We start from the raw sequence: 23,198 nt of genomic DNA, 5'->3' as shown, positions 1-23,198 counted from the left end.
ATATGGATGTGAGTATTGGAAGGTAATGCTTGCATCCTATATTGATCTCAAGAAGGTATTTCATTCAGTAAATTAGGATGTACTGTGGGAATTTTTGTGACTGTGAGCTCCCTGCAAGGATTATCTCTCTTGTAGCTAGTCTGTAATATGATAATGAGAATGCTGTTAGGTTTGGAAGCAGAACATCTGCTTTCATTTAAGCAAATTCTGAAGTAAGGCGGAGATGTGTCCTTGTCCTCTCACTTTCAACATGTGCTTGGATTAGGTGTTGAATTGAGCTCTTGAGTTGGAGTCTCTGTTGAGTAATCAATTGGCAGTTTTGTGGTTGCTTATTGTGACTTTGCTGATGATTCAGTCATTGTAACAGTCACTGGAGGCACCCCTAAGTGCTCTTGAGGCACTTCTTGAAAATGCAAAATCCCTGGGACTAAAGGTTTCCTGGACCAAGACCAAGGTCCAGGCATTTGATAGCTTGTTGGATGATGCAGTACAGAGTGTTTGTGCATGTTGTGGGGATGTAGAGGCCTTGAAGTGATTCACCAGTCTAAGTATTATGATCCATAACATTGGTAAGTCAGATGATGAGATTGCCCATTGCTTTGATCTAGCTTATGGTAGTAGGATCCAAGCATACATACCAATTAATGTTGAATCAAAGCTGAATCATACACTCAGCATTTGGCCTTGGTCTGTGATCTTAACCTTTGATGAATAACTGGTGTTCTTTAAAGTGAATCTCTTCATCATTGTTATGTGCATACCATAAACCTTTACAGAGTGTGGTCTGAACAGAACAAAATTTTACATTGATCTTGCCAAGTGATCTTGATCTTTGATCTGTTGTTTCCCCAAACAGTAGGTCTACCTCTTGGTTGACCCTCAGCCTGTCCATCATGGTTGGCTAAATCTTGTCAAAACTTTTTTAGTCAGTTTGTTCACATACAGAAACATGTGGGTCAAACTTTGACCCTTCTCTGAGATCTTGACCGTTCACTGACTGTTCTTAAAATCAGAGCCCAGTGTTCTTGCCTTACCCTCAAGTTTAGTCTAAATTGGATCAAAACTACTTCAAGTGACCGTGCCTGTTTTCCTTAACCTTTGACTTTTCCCTGTGACCTTGACCTTCGAATGATTGCTCTCAAAATCAAATTCCATTATTACTGCCATTCCTTGAACTGTTCCACAAAGTCTGGACTGCATTAAGTCTAGATTGAATTGGATAAAAACTGTTTATGTGACTGTGCCATGTGTCCATGACCATTGACCTACTGCTGACAATAACCCCATTTGTCTGATCCTCATTTCTTCCACCAAGTTTGGTATAAATCAGCTCAGAACAGTTTCAGTTATTTTATTCACATGCTGATAGTCATCCCTCGTATCACGTGGTATCATATGACACGGATCCATACTGATGCAGTCACCCATAGTATGACCAAAAAATGTGTACCGTGGTCACAAACAGATATACAGCGGCGAGTTGTTGGGCGTTGAAACTCAGACGGCCCCCTGAAAGTCAAATGTTGCACGTGTTGACATCAGGTGAGTGGTGCACTGTGATTGGTCGTGTGACGTCACATCCATATGTACCCCCATTGGCTGCTGGGGGCGTCCTCCACTATTTTTTGGTGGACAGTGACTACAGAGAATGGGGTCTGGGGGCACTGTGGACAGTGAGTGTGGCCAGCAGAGCGAGTCAGGTTAGTGACCTAAACTTTTTTTACTAATGTCTAGGAACCGTTATGTTTTTTAATAATTTCCTGTGTATGAATACCAGAGTGAATGTCAGTAGGGTGTTTTTTAGAGGATTTGGGTGGGATTTGGGGTGAAAAGGGTGACTTTGGAAAAGTCCAGTCTAGGTTAGCCCTTTAAAATGGAAACATACAGAACGTAAAACACGGAAAAGTATAGCACGGCATGTTGTCAATCTATATTATCCATGTTTTAGGAGGGACGACTGTATGTGAGGTGAGCTTCTGCCATTCCCCATGACCTTGACCTTTGACTGATTGTTCTCAAAATAAAATTTTGTTTTTGTTTCGCTCTCAGCCTTTCCTCCAACTTTGCACAAAATGGGATGAAGAGTGCTTCAGTTGACATTGCCGGATAAAACTTTGACCTTGTCCCATAACCGTGACCTTTAAGCTGTTAAATAAAAGGCCAACTCGTGAGTAGACCTTTAACCCATTCAATTGATATTGTTAAAATCAGATTTAAAACTTTTTTACTTCACACACACACACACGAGCAGCCGGAGAGAGAGGTCGTCCCAGGCATCGCTCCTAACCTTGAGTAGTTTCAGGAATTTTGTCTGTCCTGTCTCCTAGGGTCTTTCTTTAAATTTAAAATAATGAAAGTTGGTAGACTACCAAAAATGTAAAGATTTGTTGGCAATAGTATACATGAATGTTTGTGGCTTATTTGGTAACAGCTGTTTAGGTACTTTACCGGTACGTTAAAGATGGCCGAAAATGTAAACAATGAGGGAATGGAATTTCAAGGATTTGATGCTAATACTAATGTCATGGACCTGGTGAAAACATTAATTATGAGGATTAGTGAACTCGAAAAAAAAGTAGAGAATCTAGTGATAAAGGATGTGTCAGGAAATACGGAAACCACCATACAGAGTCTAATCCAGTCCAACGAAACAGCCAATGAAGAGATTAAGAATTTGAAGAGGGAAAATGTTGAACTGAGGAGGAAACTTGAAGAGAGTACTAATAAAACGGAGAAGGTGAGTAATGTACTAGAAGAACACAAGGCAAAGTAGGCACACGTAGAAGAAGAACAGAAAGAAGTGGTCAGCTTAAGAGAGATCATCCAGGAAGAAAGGGAAATGAACAAGAAAGAAATGGAAGAAAATGTAGTGAAAATACTGAAGAAAAAAGAGAAAATAGTGAGAGAAACTGTAGAAAGGAACAGATGTGTGGTAGTATTGGGAAACAGGGAAGAGGAAGAAAAGGTTAGGTTCGCAAGACTCGAGAGAGACACGAACATGGTGAGAGGAATATTAGGCAAGATTGACCCCGAAGGAGACAAGTGGGTAAAAGAAATTGAGGAAGTAAGGAGGATAGGGCCTTATAAGAAAGGGGAAACAAGACCAATGAGAGTCAAGTTTACATCAGAAAGTGTAATAAATGAGATACTTAAAGTGACCTGGAAATTAAGCAAAGAGGCGGGGATGGAAAATATTATAATAAGAAAAGATCTGAATGAAGAAGAAAGAGAAGTTTTAAAATCATTAAAGGAAGAAGTAAAGGAAAAAAATGATAAGAGGACAGAGGAAGAACGTAATACTTTTTTTGGAGAGTATTGGATATGAAAGTAAGGAAATGGTATTTAAGGAAATAGAAGTGAAGGAAACTAGGGGGGATGGTTGTGAAAGATCAGAAGTTGAGGAAGTGGTACGGACAGAGAGTAGGAGAGAAGAGGGTATTAATAATGTCAAAAATAATTTGAAGGTGATATATACTAATGTTGATGGTTTCATATCGACAAGGATTGAAATTAATGATTTCTTGAGAGAACATGAACCTGATGTCATGTGCTTTGTAGAGACCAAATTAAGAGAAGATATTGATGTTCATTTGGGAGATGGTAAATACAAACTGTGGAGAAAAAGACAGAAAAGAAAAAAAGGGAGGAGGAGTGATGATAGCAGTGAAGAACAACATAAATGTAGATACTGTGGAAATGGGAGAAGGCAGGGCTGAAGTGATATATATGAAATTAGAAACTGGAGAGAATGTTAAGAGAGATATGGCGGTAGTGTATGTTCCCCCAAAGACGAGAGCATGGAAGGATGACGAATACCATGAGATGTTGTCAGATATGGCTAGCTACTTGCAAAAAATAATTGAGAAAAGCAATAATATAATTTTGGTGGGTGACTTTAATTGTAAAGAGGTGAACTGGGAGGAATGGTACTCGGGAGGCGGCGAGGATTCGTGGGGTACTATGTTATTAAATATAATAATGAATAATGTGATGACGCATTGGGTCAAAGAAGAGACACGGTTTCGAGGTGAGGACACACCAGCAAGGTTAGATTTACTGTTCACCAAAGAACCCGATGTAATAGAATCATTGGAATATCTCTGTCCTTTGGGAAAAAGTGATCACGTGGTCATTGAGTTCCAGATGTTAATAGGAAACGTCGAGCCAAGAGACGAGCTTCATAGACAGGGAAGATACAACTTTGGCAAAGCAAATTTTACAGGATTGAGAAACTTTTTTGAAAATGCGGATTGGAGAAAATTCAGAGAAACGAGAGATACAGAGGAAGTGGGATATCTTTCTAGACCTCTATAATTTGGGAGTGGAAAAATTTGTACCAAGAGTAAGAGGGAAAGAAAACAGGAAAAAGGAGTGGTTTAATAGAAGGTGTATGATAGCCAAAAAAAGAGAGATAAGGCGTGGAACAATTGGAGAAAGAGAGGTAACGACAGAACAAAGGAAGAATATAAAAGAACAAGAAACGAATACACAAGAATACGTAGGGAAGAAGAAAGGAATTTTGAAAAAGGTATAATTGACAAATGCAAGGATGAACCCAAACTGTTTTATAGATTTGTTAATGGCAAACTGAAACAAAAGGAAGGAATCACCAAGCTGAAAGTAGATGGAGAGGTCTTTAAGGATGCGGCAATGCAAGCAGAAATAATGAACAAACGTTTCCAGTCAGTTTTCACTAAAGAAAAGGAGCTTGTGGAAGGGAGGGAGTGATTAGAAATGTTCCGGTGATGAAAGATATAAAAGTGGAGGTGCAGGAAGTGTATAAATTACTGGAAACTCAAGATGTAAGGAAAGCCCCAGGACCTGATGGAATTTCTAATTGGGTACTGAAGGAATGCAGAGAACAACTGGCGGATAAAATTCACAGCTTAATTGTATGCTCACTGGAAGAGGGGAAAGTGCCAAAGAATGGAAGAGGGCAAATGTGGTACCAATTTACAAGGGAGGAAACAGGGAAGAACCCCTGAATTATAGACCAGTGTCTCTAACCAGCATGGTCACAAAATTGTGTGAGAGAATCCTGAAAGACAGATGGATAAAATATCTGGAAGAGATGAATATTTTGGCTGAATGTCAGTTTGGATTCAGAAGTGGAAGGTCATGTGTTTCAAACTTGTTGAGCTTTTACTCAAGAGCGATTGATGTGGTACAGGAGAGAGATGGTTGGGTGGATTGTGTGTACTTAGACTTAGAGAAGGCCTTTGACAAGGTACCTCATAAGAGACTAATGTGGAAACTAGAATATATAGGAGGATTAAAGGGGAAACTTCTGGAATGGATGAGAGACTTTTTGAGAGACAGACAAATGAGGACAGTAATAAAGGAAAAGATGTCTGGATGGAGGGAAGTAACAAGTGGAGTCCCTCAAGGCTCAGTGTTGGCGCCAGTAATGTTCCTGATTTACGTAAATGATATGGTAGATGGAGTGAACAGTTATGCGAGTCTGTTTGCTGATGATGTAAAGATCTTGAGGAAGATAGAGGTTGAGGAGGATTGTAAAATACTGCAGGAGGATTTGGATAGGATACACAATTGGAGCCGGACGTGGGAAATGAAATTTAATGTAAAGAAATGTAAAATATTGGAAATGGGTAAAAGTAGCAGGAGACCATCACTGAATTATTTTTTGGGTAATGAATTAATCACAAAAAGGAGAGAAGAGAAAGATTTGGGAGTGCTGGTCCAAGATAGTTTGTCACCAGAAAAGCACATTAACAAGATCGTTGGAGAGACTTATAAGCTCATGACTAACATAAGAGTAGCATTTCATTATATGGATGAGGAAATGATGAAAAAATTGATAGTGGCCATGATCCGCCCCAGGTTAGAATATGCAGCGGTAGTGTGGTCCCCACACAAAAAGAAAGATATAAACAAGATTGAGAGAATACAAAGAACAGCAACCAAGATGGTCCCCAGTCTGACAGACCTGTCATACAGAGAGAGGCTGGAAAAACTGGATTTGCCTTCGTTAGAGGAAAGGAGAAAGAGGGGAGACATGATTGCGGTGTTCAGGACCATGGTGGGAGTAGATAAAATTGACAAAGAAGATCTGTTTGTATGGGATAAGAGAGCAACAAGAGGACATGGAATGAAATTGAAAAAGTCAAGCTGCTTGAAGGATATCAAGAAATATAGCTTTCCTTACAGAAGTATAGACTTATGGAATAGCCTGGACAAAGAGATCGTCCAGTCTAAAAACTTAAACGAGTTTAAAGTTAAATTCGACTTATTGAGAAACAGCGACGGAAACCCACGAGCATAGTACATTCCGTGTATATCACAATTAGGTATATTCTTAAATATTTGAAACGACTTAGACAAAGAGGTGGTGCATGAGAAAAACATTTATGTGTGTAAAGGTAGACTTGATAAATGTGGATATGGAGACAGGACAACACGAGCATTGCTCAATTCCTGTATACTACAAATAGGTAAATACAAATTGGTAAATACACACACACACACACACACACACACACACACACACACACACACACACACACTGTAAAGCATTACCCCGTTCTCACCTCGTCAGCATGGGTGTGAAAATACGGAAAGGAGAATATTTTTCACATATTCACTCATTCATTGCCAGACGCCATGTATCCCAAACGGGGTGGCCAAGGGCTTAGAGTTAATTGTTTTACAGGGAGGAGCACCAATCCTCCACCAACCCCACTTGACGTAGGGATGCCAACAGCATCTGGTGTTCCCAGGCGGTCACCCATCACATATAATTTACCAAAAATTTTCTCAGAGCTCCTACACCACCAGCTTCAGGCCACATTGCTGATGTTTCATGTGGATGCTTCCCTCATAATTTTTTAGATAAAAAAAAGAAAGAAAGAAAGAACCCAAGACTTAGAGCATACAAAGCTGAACCTTGGCTCCTCTCCTCTTTTTCATTAAATAATAATCCCCCCCGTATTGATGGTGATGAATCAAATTCACTCGATTAGCTTGAGAAAGTGCGATAGGATGATGGTGATGATAATAGTAATGATATTGATTGAGAGGAAGATAAAGATTGGCTTCTGCTTTCTGAATTCTGTGTTGCTTTATGTCGTTTTGTTCCCTTCACTCCCCCCTCCTCTCCAAAACTTGGTCTCTTTGCCCCAACACCCTTTGTCTTTCCATCCTCCAGCTCACTGTCCATTACCTTCCCGACCCTTGCCCTCCTCTCTGTCTACCCCTCCATTTCGCATCTTCTTACCCTGCCACTTTCTTTTGCCATTATCTCCTCCTTGTGTTCCATTATCTCGCTCCTCATAGCTAGTGTTTGCCTCCTACTCATGCTCGCTTACCCTCTCTCGCTCTCCCACCCTCCCTCACTGTGCTCATGTCCTCATCCTTTGTCCTTCACGCTCTCACCTTCTCTCTCACCCCTCTTTCTCCTTTCTGTTTCCCTTTCTACCACCCACTTTCTGTCCATCGTCATTATGATGTCTCACTTTTACTGCTGCCTTCGTACTTCCTTTCCCTCTCTCTTCATCTCTTCTCTTCTCTCTCTCTCTCTCTCTCTCTCTCTCTCTCTCTCTCTTTTAATAAGGTGGAAGAAAGGACAAAAGAAAATGAGGAAATTATTCAGAAAGAAATTGGATACAAGGTAGATTCACACACACACACACACACACACACACACACACACACACACACACACACACACACACACACACACACACACACACACACACACACACACACACACACACACACAAGGGCGTATTCAGGATTTTAGAAGGTTGAAGGTTCTATTAAATAAACGTCCTCGTATCAGAATGTTTAGAGGTAGGGCAGGTAAAGGTAAAGTAAGGGAGTTTGTTATATTGTGATTTTTCAGGGACCTTGTCTGAAATTTTGTTTGTACTCGTACTGTATTTTATGATCTGTTAGAAAGTTATACCTTTAGTTTTATGTTAATTTGTAGCTGTGTTATGTTCGTAGAGGAGTAGAGAAAGGGAAATGGGGCCCCAGGTAACCAGCATCTTCCTTTGATACGTCCTTTCACACACGAGCATACATACATGCATGCATACGCTACATACATACATTCTGAGGGTTTTGTATGCTGATGCAGTATGAAGATGCAGAACGACAGTGTTAGTATAATTGGGCTGAGTGGGTAATGGGTAGATTTTATTTGGCCCTTTGTTGGAACCATATGTATTCTCCATTTTAATGTTGTGTGTGTGTGTGTGTGTGTGTGTGTGTGTGTGTGTGTGTGTGTGTGTACAGTTAAGGGGAGGTGAAAAAGAATGAGGTGAACAAAGTGGACTGAGTGGCATTGGCTTAGATGGTGGTGAATCATGAGTTGGATCGTGAGGTTGAGCTGGGGTTGGAGTATTTATAATGATGACCGTTGTATATTGGGTAGTCTTGACGTATGGATTTCTTTTTTTTTTTTAACATAAAATAAGTAGCAAGCATGAATCACTTTGTTCCCAGATGTCCGTGCGCAACAAGAGAAAGCGATGTGTATCATCCGTTAAGTTTTTGCCATTAGTGAGAAATGTTTGGAATGGTACGAGCTAATGAAACGGGATCAGTTGGGCAGATGGACACCAGTTATTATAGCCGGGTTGTTGTTGTGCGATTCTGAAAATACTTTGGCATTCATAGCATTCGAACTGAAAGTGGTTGTTTGCTCTTTGTAATGATTGAAAAAAAAAAAAAAAAAGCAGCGTAGTAGAAATTACTGTTCTACGGGTCTAATACGGAAAACGGCCCAGATGCGAAAAAGTCGCTGTTTACACAGGGTGTTTGGCTGGAGAATCGACTGCTGTGAGATTCAGTTTGAGCAAACCAGACCTGTGGTTGACTTGTTTCTCTCTGATGTCATGCTTCATTTACCCGCCTCCTTCCCATTCCCTATTGGCTGTTACATCTGATTCCTTTTTGCTTGAAAAATAGATTCTTTTCTTTTTGTGTCTCACATTTTGCCTCAACACCGTCTCCTACTCCCTCATCCCTCTCTCTCCTCCCTCTTTTTCCATTTCTGTCTTCTCCCCTCACATCCGTCAGTGTCCTTTGCATCTATGTCAGTCTTTCGTTCCTTCAGTCCACCCTCACTTACTCCCTTCTCTTCTTATTTTTCATGCTATTCTCTCCATCTGCTCATCTTTTTTTGTCCTTCATTTTGACTGTTTCTCTTCCCCCGTTTCCTTCTGATATCACATATTAGCTCTCATTCTACATACTTTGTTAATATTATACCTTGCTCGGAGTTCTGTTGCCCATCCTTCTCTCTTAGAGCCACTGTTGGTTGGGTGGGTAGCGTGTTTGATCTGAGAAGGTCGCACACAGTAGCAAGACATGAAATAAATAGTTACAGTCATATGGGAATGTCTCCTATGTTGTACCGCGTCTAGATTCCCTCGTTGGACTGCAAGCTTTTTCAGTCAGAAACGTCGATAATCCAGTAGACCATTTTTCTACATGCATTTCTTTCCGAGCACTTCAAAAGCCTTCCATGCATATACCCGTGCGTATTGTGCTGCGTGGGGGCGGGTCTGTTTTTCAGGTGACAGAAAGTGGTGTCATTCTACCCTGTGGATCAGTTGCCCTTCAGAAACCAAAAAATACCCCTGAACGTGTAGAGTAGAGGTGGCCACTCATGTCAGGCGTGTGCAAGCTGACCACTACATTTTTTTTTTTCTTTTTTCGTTCATCGCCCTCTTTCCTGTCTCCTTTCTATCTTACCCATACTCCTTGTCCGTTCCCCACCATCTCCTTCCTTAATCCCCTCTCTCTCTCTCTCTCTCTCTCTCTCTCTCTCTCTCTCTCTCTCTCTCTCTCTCTCTCCTGTCCTTCAGTTTTTGTTCTTCCTCTTTCATTCGTCTTTTTAATTTTACGGTTTTCTTTCACTACGTCCCTCATTGTCTTAGCGTTCACTGTGGTCTTCTTCATCTCTTCCCCGTCTTTCACTCTACATTCTTTCTCGTTGTTCGCCCCCCTCCCTTTCCCCTCTCTTCCTTCTCTCTTTTATTCAAGGCTTTCCTTCTTTGTCTCACCATTCCCTATTTTCCTTGTATTTCCTTCGTTCTCCGTTTCTACATCCTTCCATCCATCACTCATTGATTTTCCATACAACTCAAAGCCGATCAGTTATTCTCCTACCTCTCTTTCTTCAGTCTCTGTTCGTCTTCCTTTTTCCATCCTTCATCCCTCCTATCATTCATCCCTTCCCCACTCCTTTCATTTCTCCATACTCTCCTCTTGGTTATATTCTCCTTTCGTTCAGTCTGCCTCTCCCTCACTCTCCTCTTCATCATTCATTCTCCTTTCTCCATTCTTTTTCCCTTCTCCATTCTCTCCCTTCCCCTATTCTCTCCCCTTCTTCATTGCCCTCTTCTTTCTTCATTCCGTCTTCTGTCTCTCAATCCATTCTCTCCTGCTGTTCACTCTCCCTGTCTTTCCTTCATTATCCTTTCCCACAGTTTATTCTCTCCGCTCATACAGTCTCCCTCCCCTTCCTTGATTTTCCTTTCCCCTTCATTCTCCCTCCTCTCTCCTTCAGTCACCCCCCCCCCTCCTTCTGCTTGAGCTAGAGCCTGTGCCGTAAAGACAACGTCCATCAGAGCGCCAACTGCAGATCCAGGCCAATTGCTACACTTTTCTTGCTTCCTCTTGCTCCCCCCTCCACCCCGCCCCCACCTCACTGCCTTGCCTGGATGCTGCTTTCTCTCTCTTTGCCTTCCTCCACCCTTCCACCCCTTCCACCTTCATGTACCCCCTCTTTCATCTCAACCTTTCCCACACCTTCTACGCATCCCCTTTGCCTCTACCTCCCCCTCTCGTCCCCTACCTCCTCCTCACCTCTATCTCACCCATCCTCCTCACCTCCGTCACACCTCCTCCACCTCTTTCGCACCGTCTCTCACTCCCCCTCCGCTAGCCTCCTCCACCTACGCCCACACCTCCTTAACCTCCCCCTCACCTCCTTCTCCTCTCGTTTTTGTACCCTGATCCTCACCTCCGACGTGCTCACAACCTTGCCATGTCTCATCTCATTCTCCCTTTGTCATCCCTCATCTTTGTTTCCCTCATCTTTGTGGTTCTCATTTTTCCTTCGTCTCTCCCCTCTTTTCCCCCATTTCTTTCCCTATTTGTCCATAATTGTTTTTCCTTCTCTTTCTGGCCCTCTTTCTTCTCCGTCCCTCCTTATACCCCCATTTCTTTTTGACATCCTTTCTCCCTTCATCCCACCCCAGTCTCTCATTTTTTATTTTTTACTCCAGCAGTTCTAATTTTTCTTCAGTCTCTCCTAGTTCTTCCGGTTGTCCTTCTTCGTCTTTTTCATCGCCGTATTCATTTTCATTCATTCCTTTTCATTTCTGTATTAATAATCTTGTTCTTTCCCATCTTATTCTTTTCACCTAATTAATTTTCGTCTTTTTATATCTCGTGTTAGTCATTCTCATACCCATTTTTATATCCTTTTTGTCATTCTTCTTCATCTTATTCTTTCTCATCTCGTTTTTCTTGTTCATCTCTGTATTCTTCCTTTCTTGATCACCTCATTTGTACTCATCTTTTATCCTTTCTCATCATCTTACTCTTTCTTATTTCTTTATCCTGTTTCCTTTATTTATTTTTCATTGTCTCTACAGTATCTTTTGTCATTCTTTCTTGCTTCCTTAACCTTTCTCATCATGTTTTTTTTATCGCATCTTTATCGACTCGTTTTTCTGCTTATTCATCAATGTTTCCGTCACTTTATTCAGTCTCTCTCTCTCTCTCTCTCTCTCTCTCTCTCTCTCTCTCTTTCGATTTTCGTCCTTTTGCAGTTTGTTTCACGTCGTACAGTTGCAAATCTAGGTACGTCGATGGCTGTACATTCTTTCCTTCCATAGCACTTCTTCGTGACTTGCATCGTGTTTTGTTGTTAACCTAGTGTTACAGTGTACCACTTCTTCGTGACTTGCATCGTGTTCTGTTGTTAACCTAGTGTTACAGTGTACCAATCAAAATGGAGAGAAGAAAATTTTGGGCCAAGTTAGAGTGATAAGAGTACAGAATTTCCCTCAGCTGAAATTTGAACATCCTCTTGGCTCTCTTGTATACATACTTTTTTCCTTGTTCTCCATTCTTTATTATTGCTTTGTATTTTTTCTCACTTGCTTTCTGTCATGGTCTTATTCTTTATCCTTTACGACATCCCATATCGCTCGTATTTTCCTTATTGCCGCTTCCAGGTTCCTGCTGATTCTTCTTTACATTCTTCGTGGCCCGATTTTCTTGCCTTATCCGCTTCTATCCCGTCTGCTTCGTTCTTATCTTGATTAATTTCGCTCCACAAATTCTCTGACTTATTCCTCCTTACATCTTCGTGTTCTCTGTCCCCTCCCTAACCAGTTCTTCTCCTCCTTCATTTCCCATCTTTTCTTTATCATGCTCTTCTTCTTTTCCTTCTCCCTCTGTCCCTGTCCTTCATATTCCTTTCATTCCACCCCTTCCTCTCTTTCATTCCCTCCTCCTCTCCCCCATCCTCTCTTTCATTCCCTCCTCTCTCCTCTTTCCTCTCTTTCATTCCCTCCTCCTGTCTCCCTTTATTCTCTCGTTCTCCTTTACTCCATCTTTTTTCCTCAGTTCCCCCTCCATCATCTTCCCCGCTTCTTATCACCCTCATTTCCCCTGTCTCTCTCCCATTCTTCATTTTCCCTATCATCTCTCCCTCTTTCATTTCCTTCGTCTCCCTCCTTTCTCCTCTCTCACTTACCTCCTTCTGTGTTTTCCCTTCCCTACCCCCCACCCCTTCTTCACACCCCATTTCTCCCACATCTTCTCATCCACTCTTTATTTAATTCCTCTTTACTCGCTCCGTCCTTCATTTTCCCTCATCTCACGCATTTGTGCTTTCATTCCGTGCCCGTTTATGACCGCCGTCCGTGCTGCCTTTTAATCACACACACACACACACACACACACACACACACACACACACACACACACACACACACACTCACTAAAATCGTCATCTTCATCCTTTTTTTCGTTTTTTCTTATTTTTTTCTTTAATATCTTCAAACCTGCCTATTTTCTAGGGTGTACTTGAGATCTTATGCGTCTTTTTGGTTTCTCTGCCCAATTCTTCTGTACTTAATTTGTTTTTGCTAGTAGTGGGCTTAAGGGCTCCTCTGGTTTCTCATCTGTTTTTTTCATCTGCCATTACGACAACCTGTTTTGATTTTTTTTTTTAGTTCTGCTTGTGTGTGTGTGTGTGTGTGTGTGTGTGTGTGTGTGTGTTTGTTTCCATATACTATAGTTACTTTATGTAGACAACCCGTTCTGATTTGTTTTAGTTCTGCTCGTGTGTGTGTGTGTGTGTGTGTGTGTGTGTGTGTGTGTGTGTGTGTGTGTGTTTCCATATACTACAGTTACTTTATTTAGACAACCCGTTCTGATTTGTTTTAGTTCTGCTTGTGTGTGTGTGTGTGTGTGTGTGTGTGTGTGTGTGTTTCCCTATACTACAAATACTTTATTAGCTCTCCATATCAAGGGGGTTCATTATTGTTGGCACATGTTTTTTTCCCGAAAACCTACATCGCCGGGGGTCCGTCTTTACTCCTTTATTGTTTATTTCGCGTCGATGAGTATTTTATTGCATTATTTTTCGCAGTCTTCATGATACTATTCTTTGGGGGGATTATTTTTGAGATCATGTATCTTTTTGGTTTCGTACTCTTAATTTCCTCACTGCTTGTTCATGTTTATTTTTTTTATTTTTTTATTTTTTTTGCTTCATCCAGTCCTTTTTTTTTTTTTTTTTTTTTTTTTCGCTTGTTGAGTGGTTAATGTCGGTTTTGAGTTGTAATTGTTGGACTAAATCAGTGTAATGTTGTGTAGGGTAGTTGAGGTTGTTAATCTGATTATGAGCTTGTGCTGTTTTGAGTTGCAGAGGTTGTTGTTGTTGGTGTTGCTGTTGGTGTTGTTGTTGTTGTTTGTGGTGGTGGTGTCCGTGCTTATCGGTAGTTCATGCATATCCCAGTAGCCTGCCTCATCTATCAGTCCGCCACAGTCTCAGTGCATTTGTCTTGCCACTCCTCCCCGAGCTTCGTTGATCTTCCTGTCTATTCCTCCGATACTCCTCCTTTCTCTCCCTCTCATTCTTATCTCTGTCGTCCTCTAAGCCTGACTCTAAGCTTGCAGATCGTTTGTCCATCCTTCCTGTATTTTTATGGTCTGCCTGTCTGAAGTCTTCTTGCCTGTCTGCCTGCGTGTGCTTCCTTGTCTGGCTGGCTGGCTGGTTGTCTGTCTGTCAGTTTTCTTCTTACATTCCGCCTGCTGAGCGTTACCTCATGCTTGCCTCCCCCCCCCTTTTATTTTTTTTTTTTACTTCATGTTTACTAGCTGGCTTCTTTTTTTTCCTCATGGATGACTGCTTATCCCTTTCTATCCTTGCCTCCGTACCCTTGTACCCATCCTGCCTGCTTTCATACCCACTTTCCAGCTTAATTACCTACCTCTTGCCTGCCTATCCTCGTACCTCATTCTTTTCTATTCTCACACCCCGTGCCTCCTGTTCCTCGTATCCCCACTTCTTGCCTACCTCCTCAGCCTCCTTCCAGTCTGCTTGCCCATCTACCCACAGCCAGCCTCCCTTCCCCATTGTCTACGTATTTACATTCTGCTCGCCTGCCTACTTACTTTACCTCTTGCTTCCTTTCCCTAATAGGCTACTCGTGCTTTCCTGCGTTCTGACTTCCTGCCTACTTGCCTTCCTCATTGCATGCCTTTCTTCCAGTCTTCCTCTTTGTTTATTTACTTAATCCTCATGCAAAAAATAGTCTTAGCATTTTTTTTTTCCTTCGGCAAACGTCAGGCGATTTTACTGGACTGAGAGAAACCTAACGCAATAAGGAGGTAATGAATGTCATGAGTAGCGTTTGGACCTAAAATTTAGAGATGCGTATTTTTTCAGCTAATTTCAGACCACTTTATTCATCAGAGAAACAGGTCACAGTCAAAGGGGTAACTGCCTCCTCTTTCCTGTTGACCTGCCTGCTTGCGTCACTACCTTTACTCCTTTTCCTATATACTTCCCCACCCCACTCCCTCTCATACACCCTAGCTTTCGTTCTTTCCTCTCCTCATCGTAGCCTCCTCGCCTTTTCACCCTCCTCGGTGCTTTTTCTGCTCTGATGCCTCCCTCATTTCTCCTCGCAGTTCCATCTACTCTCCTTCCCTCCGGCAGTCCGATTCCCGCCAACTTCTCCTCTTCCTCTGACTCCCTCCTCCACCCCTCCACCGTTCTCATATCTCTCCCTCGATCTCTACTCCCAATCTCACTTCCTTCCCCCCACCTACCGTCATTCCCATTTCCCTCCCTCCCATCACCTCGAGGGCGTATTCATTCCATCACTTGTTATTGTCTCTCTCCCCTTATCTTCCTTTTGTTCCTTCATTCTGAGAGCCATTCACACTCATATTTCCTACCACTTCGTTTTCCTTTTCCTCTCCTCTTTCATTTCTTTTTTTCTTATTTTTTCCCTGGACTGTCGTCTTTCCTTTCCCCATGGTCTTCTTTTTTGCCTCTTCCATCCCTTTCTTCGTTTTTCTTCTGCCCATTCTGCCTCTTCTGACTTTTACCCCATTTCATTCCTTCTCACCTCATCAGTGTCTCTCATTCTCTCCCTCCATCATCTTCCTACAGTCCCTTCATTCATATAGCCGTATATACAGTCAGCTTCTCTCTATCCCTTCCTTTCTCCCCCCCCCCCGTCTTATGTTCTTCCTTCCTATTCCCACCCCCCTTCTTTGCTTTTCTTTTCTCTTTCCTCCTTTGTATTTTTACCTTCCCTCCTTTGCTCTCTTCTTCCCTCTTCCACTGCTCTGTTTCTCCTTCATGTTCCATACCTTTCACCATTTCTTTAATTTAATCTTTACCTCAGTCTACCTCACTTCTGCTCTCCATCATTCTCATTTGCCTCTCATTCACCTCTTCATGCTTGTATTCATCTACTTACTGATCATTGTCTCTCATCCCTCAATCATCATCCTTCATTTCCCTCATCCAGATCCATTCATACCCCTCCATTTACCTCCTCTCCTACTTACTTTCCCTCTGTCTTCCCTCCTTACTCTCATTCCCTTCCCTCCATTAGCCTCCTCGTCCCGTTTCTTCCAACTCTTCTCTTCTCTTCCTTTCTGGCCTTTTTGTCTCAGTGTTTTACGTTTCTCCATTTTATCTTTCACCCAGTGCTCTCAGTCCTTACTCCCTCCTCCCTCCATCATTTCCATTTCCCTCTCCTCTCACCTCCTCAGGAACGCATTCATCATCTCAATCATTATCCCCATCCCTCTTGCCTTGCTTCACCCCCCCCTCCATCCACCTTCATCTCATCCACTTCCTCTTCTCTTTAATATTCTCTTTTAATATTATCCTTTACTTTTATCTTCACATTCCGTTTTTACTTCCTCTGTTGTACCTTACTTATGTCTTTTCCTCTCTTTCCATCCCTTCCCCTCTTCCTTCTCTCATGCCTTTCTTCATTTTTTGGCTTCGTTCTTCCCTTCTCCCCCAGTTCCGTTCTCCGTCCCTTCATTCGCGTTTGTTGTTTCCCTCGCTGTGATCTCGTCTTGTGCGTATTCATTCCCTCATATATTGTCTTTCCATCCTCCTCCCCTCCCCCATCTTCCTTCAGTTCCTCCATCCTATTAGTCATTCATACGCTCAACCTTCATCTCTCCCTCTTATTCTTTTCCGCTTCAATCTCTCTCTCTCTCTCTTTCTCTCTCTCTCTCTCTCTCTCTCTCTCTCTCTGTTTCACTTCTTCCCTCTCTTCCTGGTATTTCCTCCTCCTCTTCTCTTGTAATTTTCCCACATTATTTCTTTTATCCTTCCCCCCACCCAGTCCTTCTCTCTCCCTTCCCCCACTAGTCCCATTTCCCTCCCTCTCACCTCCTCGTGGCCGTGTTCATCCCGGATTTCCCTTCACTTATCATAGTGTCTCCTCCTTCTCGTCTTCGTTCTCCGTCTCTGTCTCTCCTTCACCCTCCCTTGCCCTGCATTTCTCTCCCTCCCTTCTTTCTTTGCATAATTCTTTCTTCCTTACCTCCTTGCTTCCTTCATTGTATCTCCCTCCATTTTCCCTCCCTCACCAATCATACCTCCATCTCCTCCTTCCTTGCCCTTGTCTCCTTCATCTTTGCTTCTTCCTTCCTTGTATCATATCTTTGTCTTCTGGATCCACTTCCTTGTTTTTCCTCCTCAAACCTCTTATCCTCCTATCATCCTATCTTCCTTCTCTAATCCTCTTCCCTGTTTCTTCCACCCCTGTCTCTCTCCCCTCCAATCCTCCCTCTTCTTGCCTCTCTCCCTCTTTTGATTCTCTCTGTATCTTTCCCTTATCCCATCCCCTCGTTGCCTCTCTCACCCTCTTACTTTTTTCTTCGTCCCCTTTCCTCCTCACATTATACCTCCCGCCTTAAATTCTCTTTCTCTCTTCCCTGTTTCTTCCTCTCATATTACTCCCATCTTATCATACCTGCCTCTTTGTCCTGCTCTCCTTCCTTATCCTTTCCCTCCCCCTTGCTTCTGTCCTTCAATTCCCCCTCCCCCAGCCCCTCCCATTCTCTACCACACTCTCTCACATCGTCTTACATCTTACCCCTCTCTCCTTCTCCCCCCACCTTTCTCCCCCTAACCCTTCTCTTTCCTTAACCTCCTTCCTCACTTTCTCATTCCTTTCTCCTTTCCCCTTCCTGCCTCATATCCCTTCCTTCCCGCTTAACACTCCTTTTTCTCTAACCCTCTCCCATTCTAAGCTTGCCCCTCCCTCCCTTCTTCCTTCCTCTTTCTCCTTAACCTTATCTCTGTCTCTTTCCCTTCCCCCCTTCCCCCTTCCCCTCACACTGGCTGCCTGCGCTTCTTACAATCATAATAGTAATATTCCTGGTGCCACGAGTAGCATTTCCTTCCTTCTCACGCAATATTTATCTCGTTATTGCTTCCCTCTGTGCCCCCTGCTGTTGCTGTTCCTGGTGTTATTGTATTTTTTGCTGTTATTGGTATGCTTGTTCTTCGTGTAAGTGTGTGTGTGTGTGTGTGTGTGTGTGTGTGTGTGTGTGTGTGTGTGTGTGTTATTGTTGGGTGTTTATCGTATTGTTTTATAGTTTTTTTTTTTGTATCATGCACTTGTTTTAGTTGTTCCTGTGGTCCGTGTGTTCTTGGTTATCACTATATTTTTAATTCTTTGGTCTCTGTCTTAATATAGTAGACCGTTCCTTCATGGGTTTGTGTTGGTAGAGGATTTAGGTGATTTGACGGATATGGTGTTGTGTTTTATGTTGATGTTATTGAAGCTGCTTTTATGAGGCACGGTAAATAGTCTTCTGTTCTTAATGTGTTTATATACGAAGTGATTATAAGGTCTTAGTTACTGTTATACTATGCCTTGGGGGACACTCGCCTGGAAATCACAATCGTTGTGTACTTTAGTAGTGGTGGGTGTAGAGGTACCGACGTTTGTTTTATCCTCTTAGGGACGACGGTGGTATATGTGTATTGGAGATCGATGTCAGTCAGGCTTGGTGTTGATCCCGATACTGGGACGCTGGTCATAGAATACAAATAGAAACCAGATGGTAACTTGACCTGTCTCCCAAAACCATGGAAACTGCTAGGCTACATCCTGTTAGAAGTGATGCTAAGTAGAATATGTGTCCTCCGTTTATATTAAGTTTAGAAAAAGAATAAAAAGTTTTCTATGTTCGTGTCCATCCTCCCTTGTAAAAAAAAAAAATCATCGGAGTTGCCCTTCTTTTTCTTTCTCTTCCTCGTATGCCCGTTGCTCTCATGCAGTCGTGTAAACCTACCTTATTCATCCCCTTACCTTACTGACGTTCTCCATATTTTTCTGCCAAAAGTGTCGGTTTTATATTTTTGTTCCTGGTTTATTTTTCCCTCACCTCATCACCTTTTTTTCCAGAGTCTGTCATGCCTTCACTTTTACGCTCTCCACCTCTAAACGCTCGCCCAGGTTCTTTCTCTCACTCTATTAGCTTCTTATCTTCCCCCTTCTCTCTTTCTTTTTTAGTATCTTTTTCTTCACTTTTTTCCTTTTTCTCTTTATTCAGTAATTTCATTTTTGTTACTGTCATGCCTCCCTTCCCCTTCTTTCTGTTATTTTTGTGATTTTTTTTTACTCCTTTTCTGTTATACTTTCACACTATAACTTCCCTTCCTTCATTACTTCCGCCAGCGAAGTTGGAGGTGGTTATGTAGTCACCTGTGTTTGTCTGTTTGTGTGTATGTCTGTCTGTTTGTGTGTCCAGACGATATCTCCAAAAGTTATCAATGGATTTCAATGAAATTCTGTGGAAGAGTGGGCCATGGGCCAAAGAAGAAGTGATTAAATTTTGGGGCGGATCCGGATCCGGATCCATTTTAATGGCAGTGGCATTGGCGGAGGTATGCGCTGTCTGAGTGCTTTCTAGTTTTCATTATTCTGCATTTTCACATGTTTCTTTTTCCTTCCTTCCCTCTCTCTCTTTCTTCCTCCCTCCCCCTCTCGCTTCCGTCTTTCCTTCCTTCTCTTCTTTCCCTCTGAACCCCAGCATTCCTCACACACCGCCAACACTCATATCACCGTCATATGAACATGCCTGGACCTTGTTTGTACCTCCTCCTTACCCCTCTCTCCCTGGATTTATCTCCCTCCTTGCCCTTCCTCACACTCCTTCACCTGTTCCCCTGATTTTATTCTCAAATTCTTATTCCCTACGAACTTGGTTTCTCAGTTGTCGCTCTGTTTATTTTTTCCTTTTAATTTTCGCTTCCTCCCATTTCCCTCTTTTCTCCTTTTCTTTCCTCTTATTCCGTACCTCAGTCTTCGTACATTTCCTCCCGTTAATTCCAGCCTCTTGATGTCCTTTCAGCAGTCTTCTTTCCCACCCTTCTCTCAGTCCCCACCTGTGATTCCTATTTATTTTCTCCCACACTTCGGTCGTTCTTATATTCTCTCAGCTTCCATTCTCTTCCTTTTTCCTCTCTCTATCTTTTATTTTTCTCTTTTTTCTCTTCATTCTCTTCTCATTTCCGCTGCCTCTCAGTCCCCATCCATGATTCCTTAGTTTCTCTGCTTTTCAGATTCTCCAGTCCTTTCTTTCTCCCTTTTTCCGCCTTTTTCTTCCCTCTTCTTTCATTTCCATCTCTTGTCAGTCCCCATCCTTGCTTCCCTTTCCCTGATTCTTTATTTTTTCATTTTTCTCCTATTCTCATTCGTCATCCTTCTCCTACAACTCAGTCCCCGTCATATTCCCCTCTTGCAGTTATTCTCACCTTCCATTTATTCCTCATCTTTTTCCCTCGCCAAACATTCATCACTCCCTGACAGTCCCAGCCTTCTTTCATCTCGTACGTCGTGCCATTCCTCACGACACCTTCCTTTATTTCCCGCTTCTGAGGCACCTCTCCACTTACCCCCTTCTCTGCAGTTACGTAATTTGTGTCTTATTTCTACAACCACTAGACGGTTTTATCTGAAGTAGAGAGAGAGAGAGAGAGAGAGAGAGAGAGAGAGCGCAGACTGTAAATAGGTTAGTTGATGGTTGATACTGTCTTCAATCCCGTCACCTCTGTTGATCTCTCCAAAACTTAAGAAAATCGTAAGAATTAATATATTCGTCGTTGTGTTGAAGGCTTAAGTTCTTTTTCTTGTCACTTTCCCCCCATCCCTCTGCGTAGCTGTCATTTTTCTTTTCTCCCCTTCTCTCTGCTCATTTTCCATTTCCCTTTCCCATTTCCTTGTAATCATTCTCATCCTCTCACCCTTCATTTTTTTCCTCCTCTCTTTCCTCTTCTCCATTTCTCCTCTCCCCACCCTATTCCCACGTAATCATTTCTGTCAACTCATTCATTTCTTCTCCGCATTCCGTTTGCTCACACTTCATTTCCACGATTCATTTCTCCATTTCTCCTCCCACTTTTTCATTCCCCATGCGTCATTCTTCATACCTCCCCCCACCCCACCCCACACACCTCCTACCGTGTCTCCACACCCTATGTCACATTTTTCACTTCCCCTCCCCACCTCCTATCACGTCTTCAAAACCCTAAGTCTCAAGTCATCATAATATCTCCTCACATCTTTCTCCTCGTTATATACTCCCTTCTCCCTCCTCCCACGTCATCATTTTTCATTTCTTTCCCTCCTCCTCCCTGCGTCTCACCCATTTGTCATCTCCTCACCCTCTGTCTCATTCTCCTCCCTCCCTCACTTCATTTTTCCGACACGTCAGTCTCCATTTCTCCTCTCTCGTTTTCACTCCCCACGTCTCATTCCCCAGTTCCTCCTCCCACCCTGTTGTGCTCCGTCATTACCATTCCTCCTCCCTCCTTCTCGCTACCTCAACATTCTTTTTATTTCTCCTCCCTCCCTTCTTCCCACGTTTTCATTCCCCACGTCTCATTCTCCATTTCTCACCTCCCCTTTCCTCCTTGACTTCATTCCTCATATATCTCCATTTTTCTCTTCCCCCTCCCTTCCTCCTGCCACGTTTTGATTCACCATTTCTCCTCCCTTCTTTCCTGCCACATCTTCATTTCCCACGTCGTCACTCTCAGTTTCTCTCCCCCCCTTCCTCCTCGCACTTCATCTTGCCCCACCTGTCAGTTTCCATTTCTTATCTTTTCCAATCGCCTTTTCTATTCTGCTGACAGGTCTATTTTCATCAGTCAGTCCTGTCATTCTCCGCCAATCATACGCCGTTTCTTTCTCCGCAAATCGTATACTCCGTTTCATTCGTCCTCCTCCTACAAACACTTTACTGTACACGACTTTCATTCTTCTCCACATTTCTGTCGTTTTTCATAAGATCGTAGTATTCAGTATGCTCTTTTGATTTGATGCCAGTATATTACATCATTAGGACGGCAACATATTGGGGATAATTCAGTAAAGGACGAAATCGGTATTGGGCATAAACGGTATAGGTGATGGTCAGCTGTTTGACATGCAGGTGACTTGTCGTGGCTAACATAACTGCAAGAAATAAACAGTAATTTGACTGACAGGGAGCTGATTGTTATTTGGTCATGTGACGGTAAAGGTACGTCACCGGGGGACTGATTAAGGGTAGTGGCTTGTGACAGGTAAGACAGAGTGAGAGGTCGTGTCGCTTATTCTGATGTCAAGCACGCTTACCAAGACCATGGAAGGCAAGATCACAGCAACAGATAAAAGAAATGTTTATTATACGATGGATTCGCTTTGGAAGTTGTTGAGGCACTGAAAAAAAATGTGATGTCGGATGACGGTGTACAAGTGTCAAATGCAGGTGTAAAGCTAGTATTAGAACTGATAATAGTGAAAATGCAGCGGTGAAGGCTATCACCTAACATAACCGTCCAAGTGAAGGCAAGCAGTTCAGTCATAACAGTTTCGAGTCAAAGTCAAAATATGTGGAAACTCAGGCATAATGTAACAGACCGTAAAAATATTTATTATTATTATTTTTTTTTTTGACATTTCCATAGACAAAATGCCTGAAGCAAGTTTCATTTTCACACGTGTATACTGTAATTCTTCAAACATTATCACCAATATACAGCAGTTATTGGCGCTCAGTGAAAACCTTTTTTCCCCAATGAAATTAGCCTCTTTCTGCATCTTTCCCACTCGCCCCCCCACACATACACATTTCAGTTCCCTCCACCACTCAGCCGCTCTCCATACCCCTACAGAATCGTGGTGGAGGTGCTGGAGGAGGCTCGGGGACGTGTAGGGGCTCTGCATGACCTAGGAGAAGCCGTGTCCACCCTTGACATGCTAGTGGCCCTTGCTCATGTGGCCTCGCTGGGGTGCTGGGTGCGACCTGAGTTTTCCAGGGTGCTCGCCATCAGGAACGGTAGACACCCCATCCTTGACCTCCTCTCGCCAGAACCACCTGTGCCGAATAATACAGTGAGTCGGAGTGTTTTGAGAGTTGTGGTAGTTGTTGGTAATTAGAACAGTAATGGACAGAGGTTAGAACAGTGACTGGGTATATTAAGAGTAGTTATGGATAGTTGTGGAAACAGGAATGGTTTACACCTCGTCTTAGACCTCCTCTCACTAGAACACCTTTGCCAATAATCTGGCGATTTGGAGTTCTGGTGAGGGTAGCAGTGAATGTGGTTAGGGTTGTAGTGACAGTAGATAGATAGGGTAGTATTAGATGTAGTGAGGGTAGTAGTG

At 42.7% G+C, this 23,198-nt stretch overlaps 1 protein-coding gene across 1 annotated transcript in view; it reads left to right on the top strand.

Moving 5' to 3' along the window:
• The window catches only part of LOC145411411 (mutS protein homolog 4-like), a 100,911-nt gene that overhangs the window by 31,004 nt on the left and 46,709 nt on the right, over positions 1-23,198 (top strand). The window contains exon 15 of the mRNA XM_080281451.1: positions 22,706-22,925. Coding sequence (XP_080137577.1) covers positions 22,706-22,925 — 220 coding nt within the window. The remainder of the gene's footprint in view (positions 1-22,705; positions 22,926-23,198) is intronic.

Source organism: Coenobita brevimanus, chromosome 89 (assembly GCF_032717465.1).
Source record: "Coenobita brevimanus isolate Jiangsu-jjx chromosome 89, ASM3271746v2, whole genome shotgun sequence".
Lineage (NCBI taxonomy): Eukaryota > Metazoa > Arthropoda > Malacostraca > Decapoda > Coenobitidae > Coenobita > Coenobita brevimanus.
The sequence above is the reverse complement of the archived record's forward strand: the minus strand, read 5'-3'. Positions and strand labels throughout refer to the sequence as shown.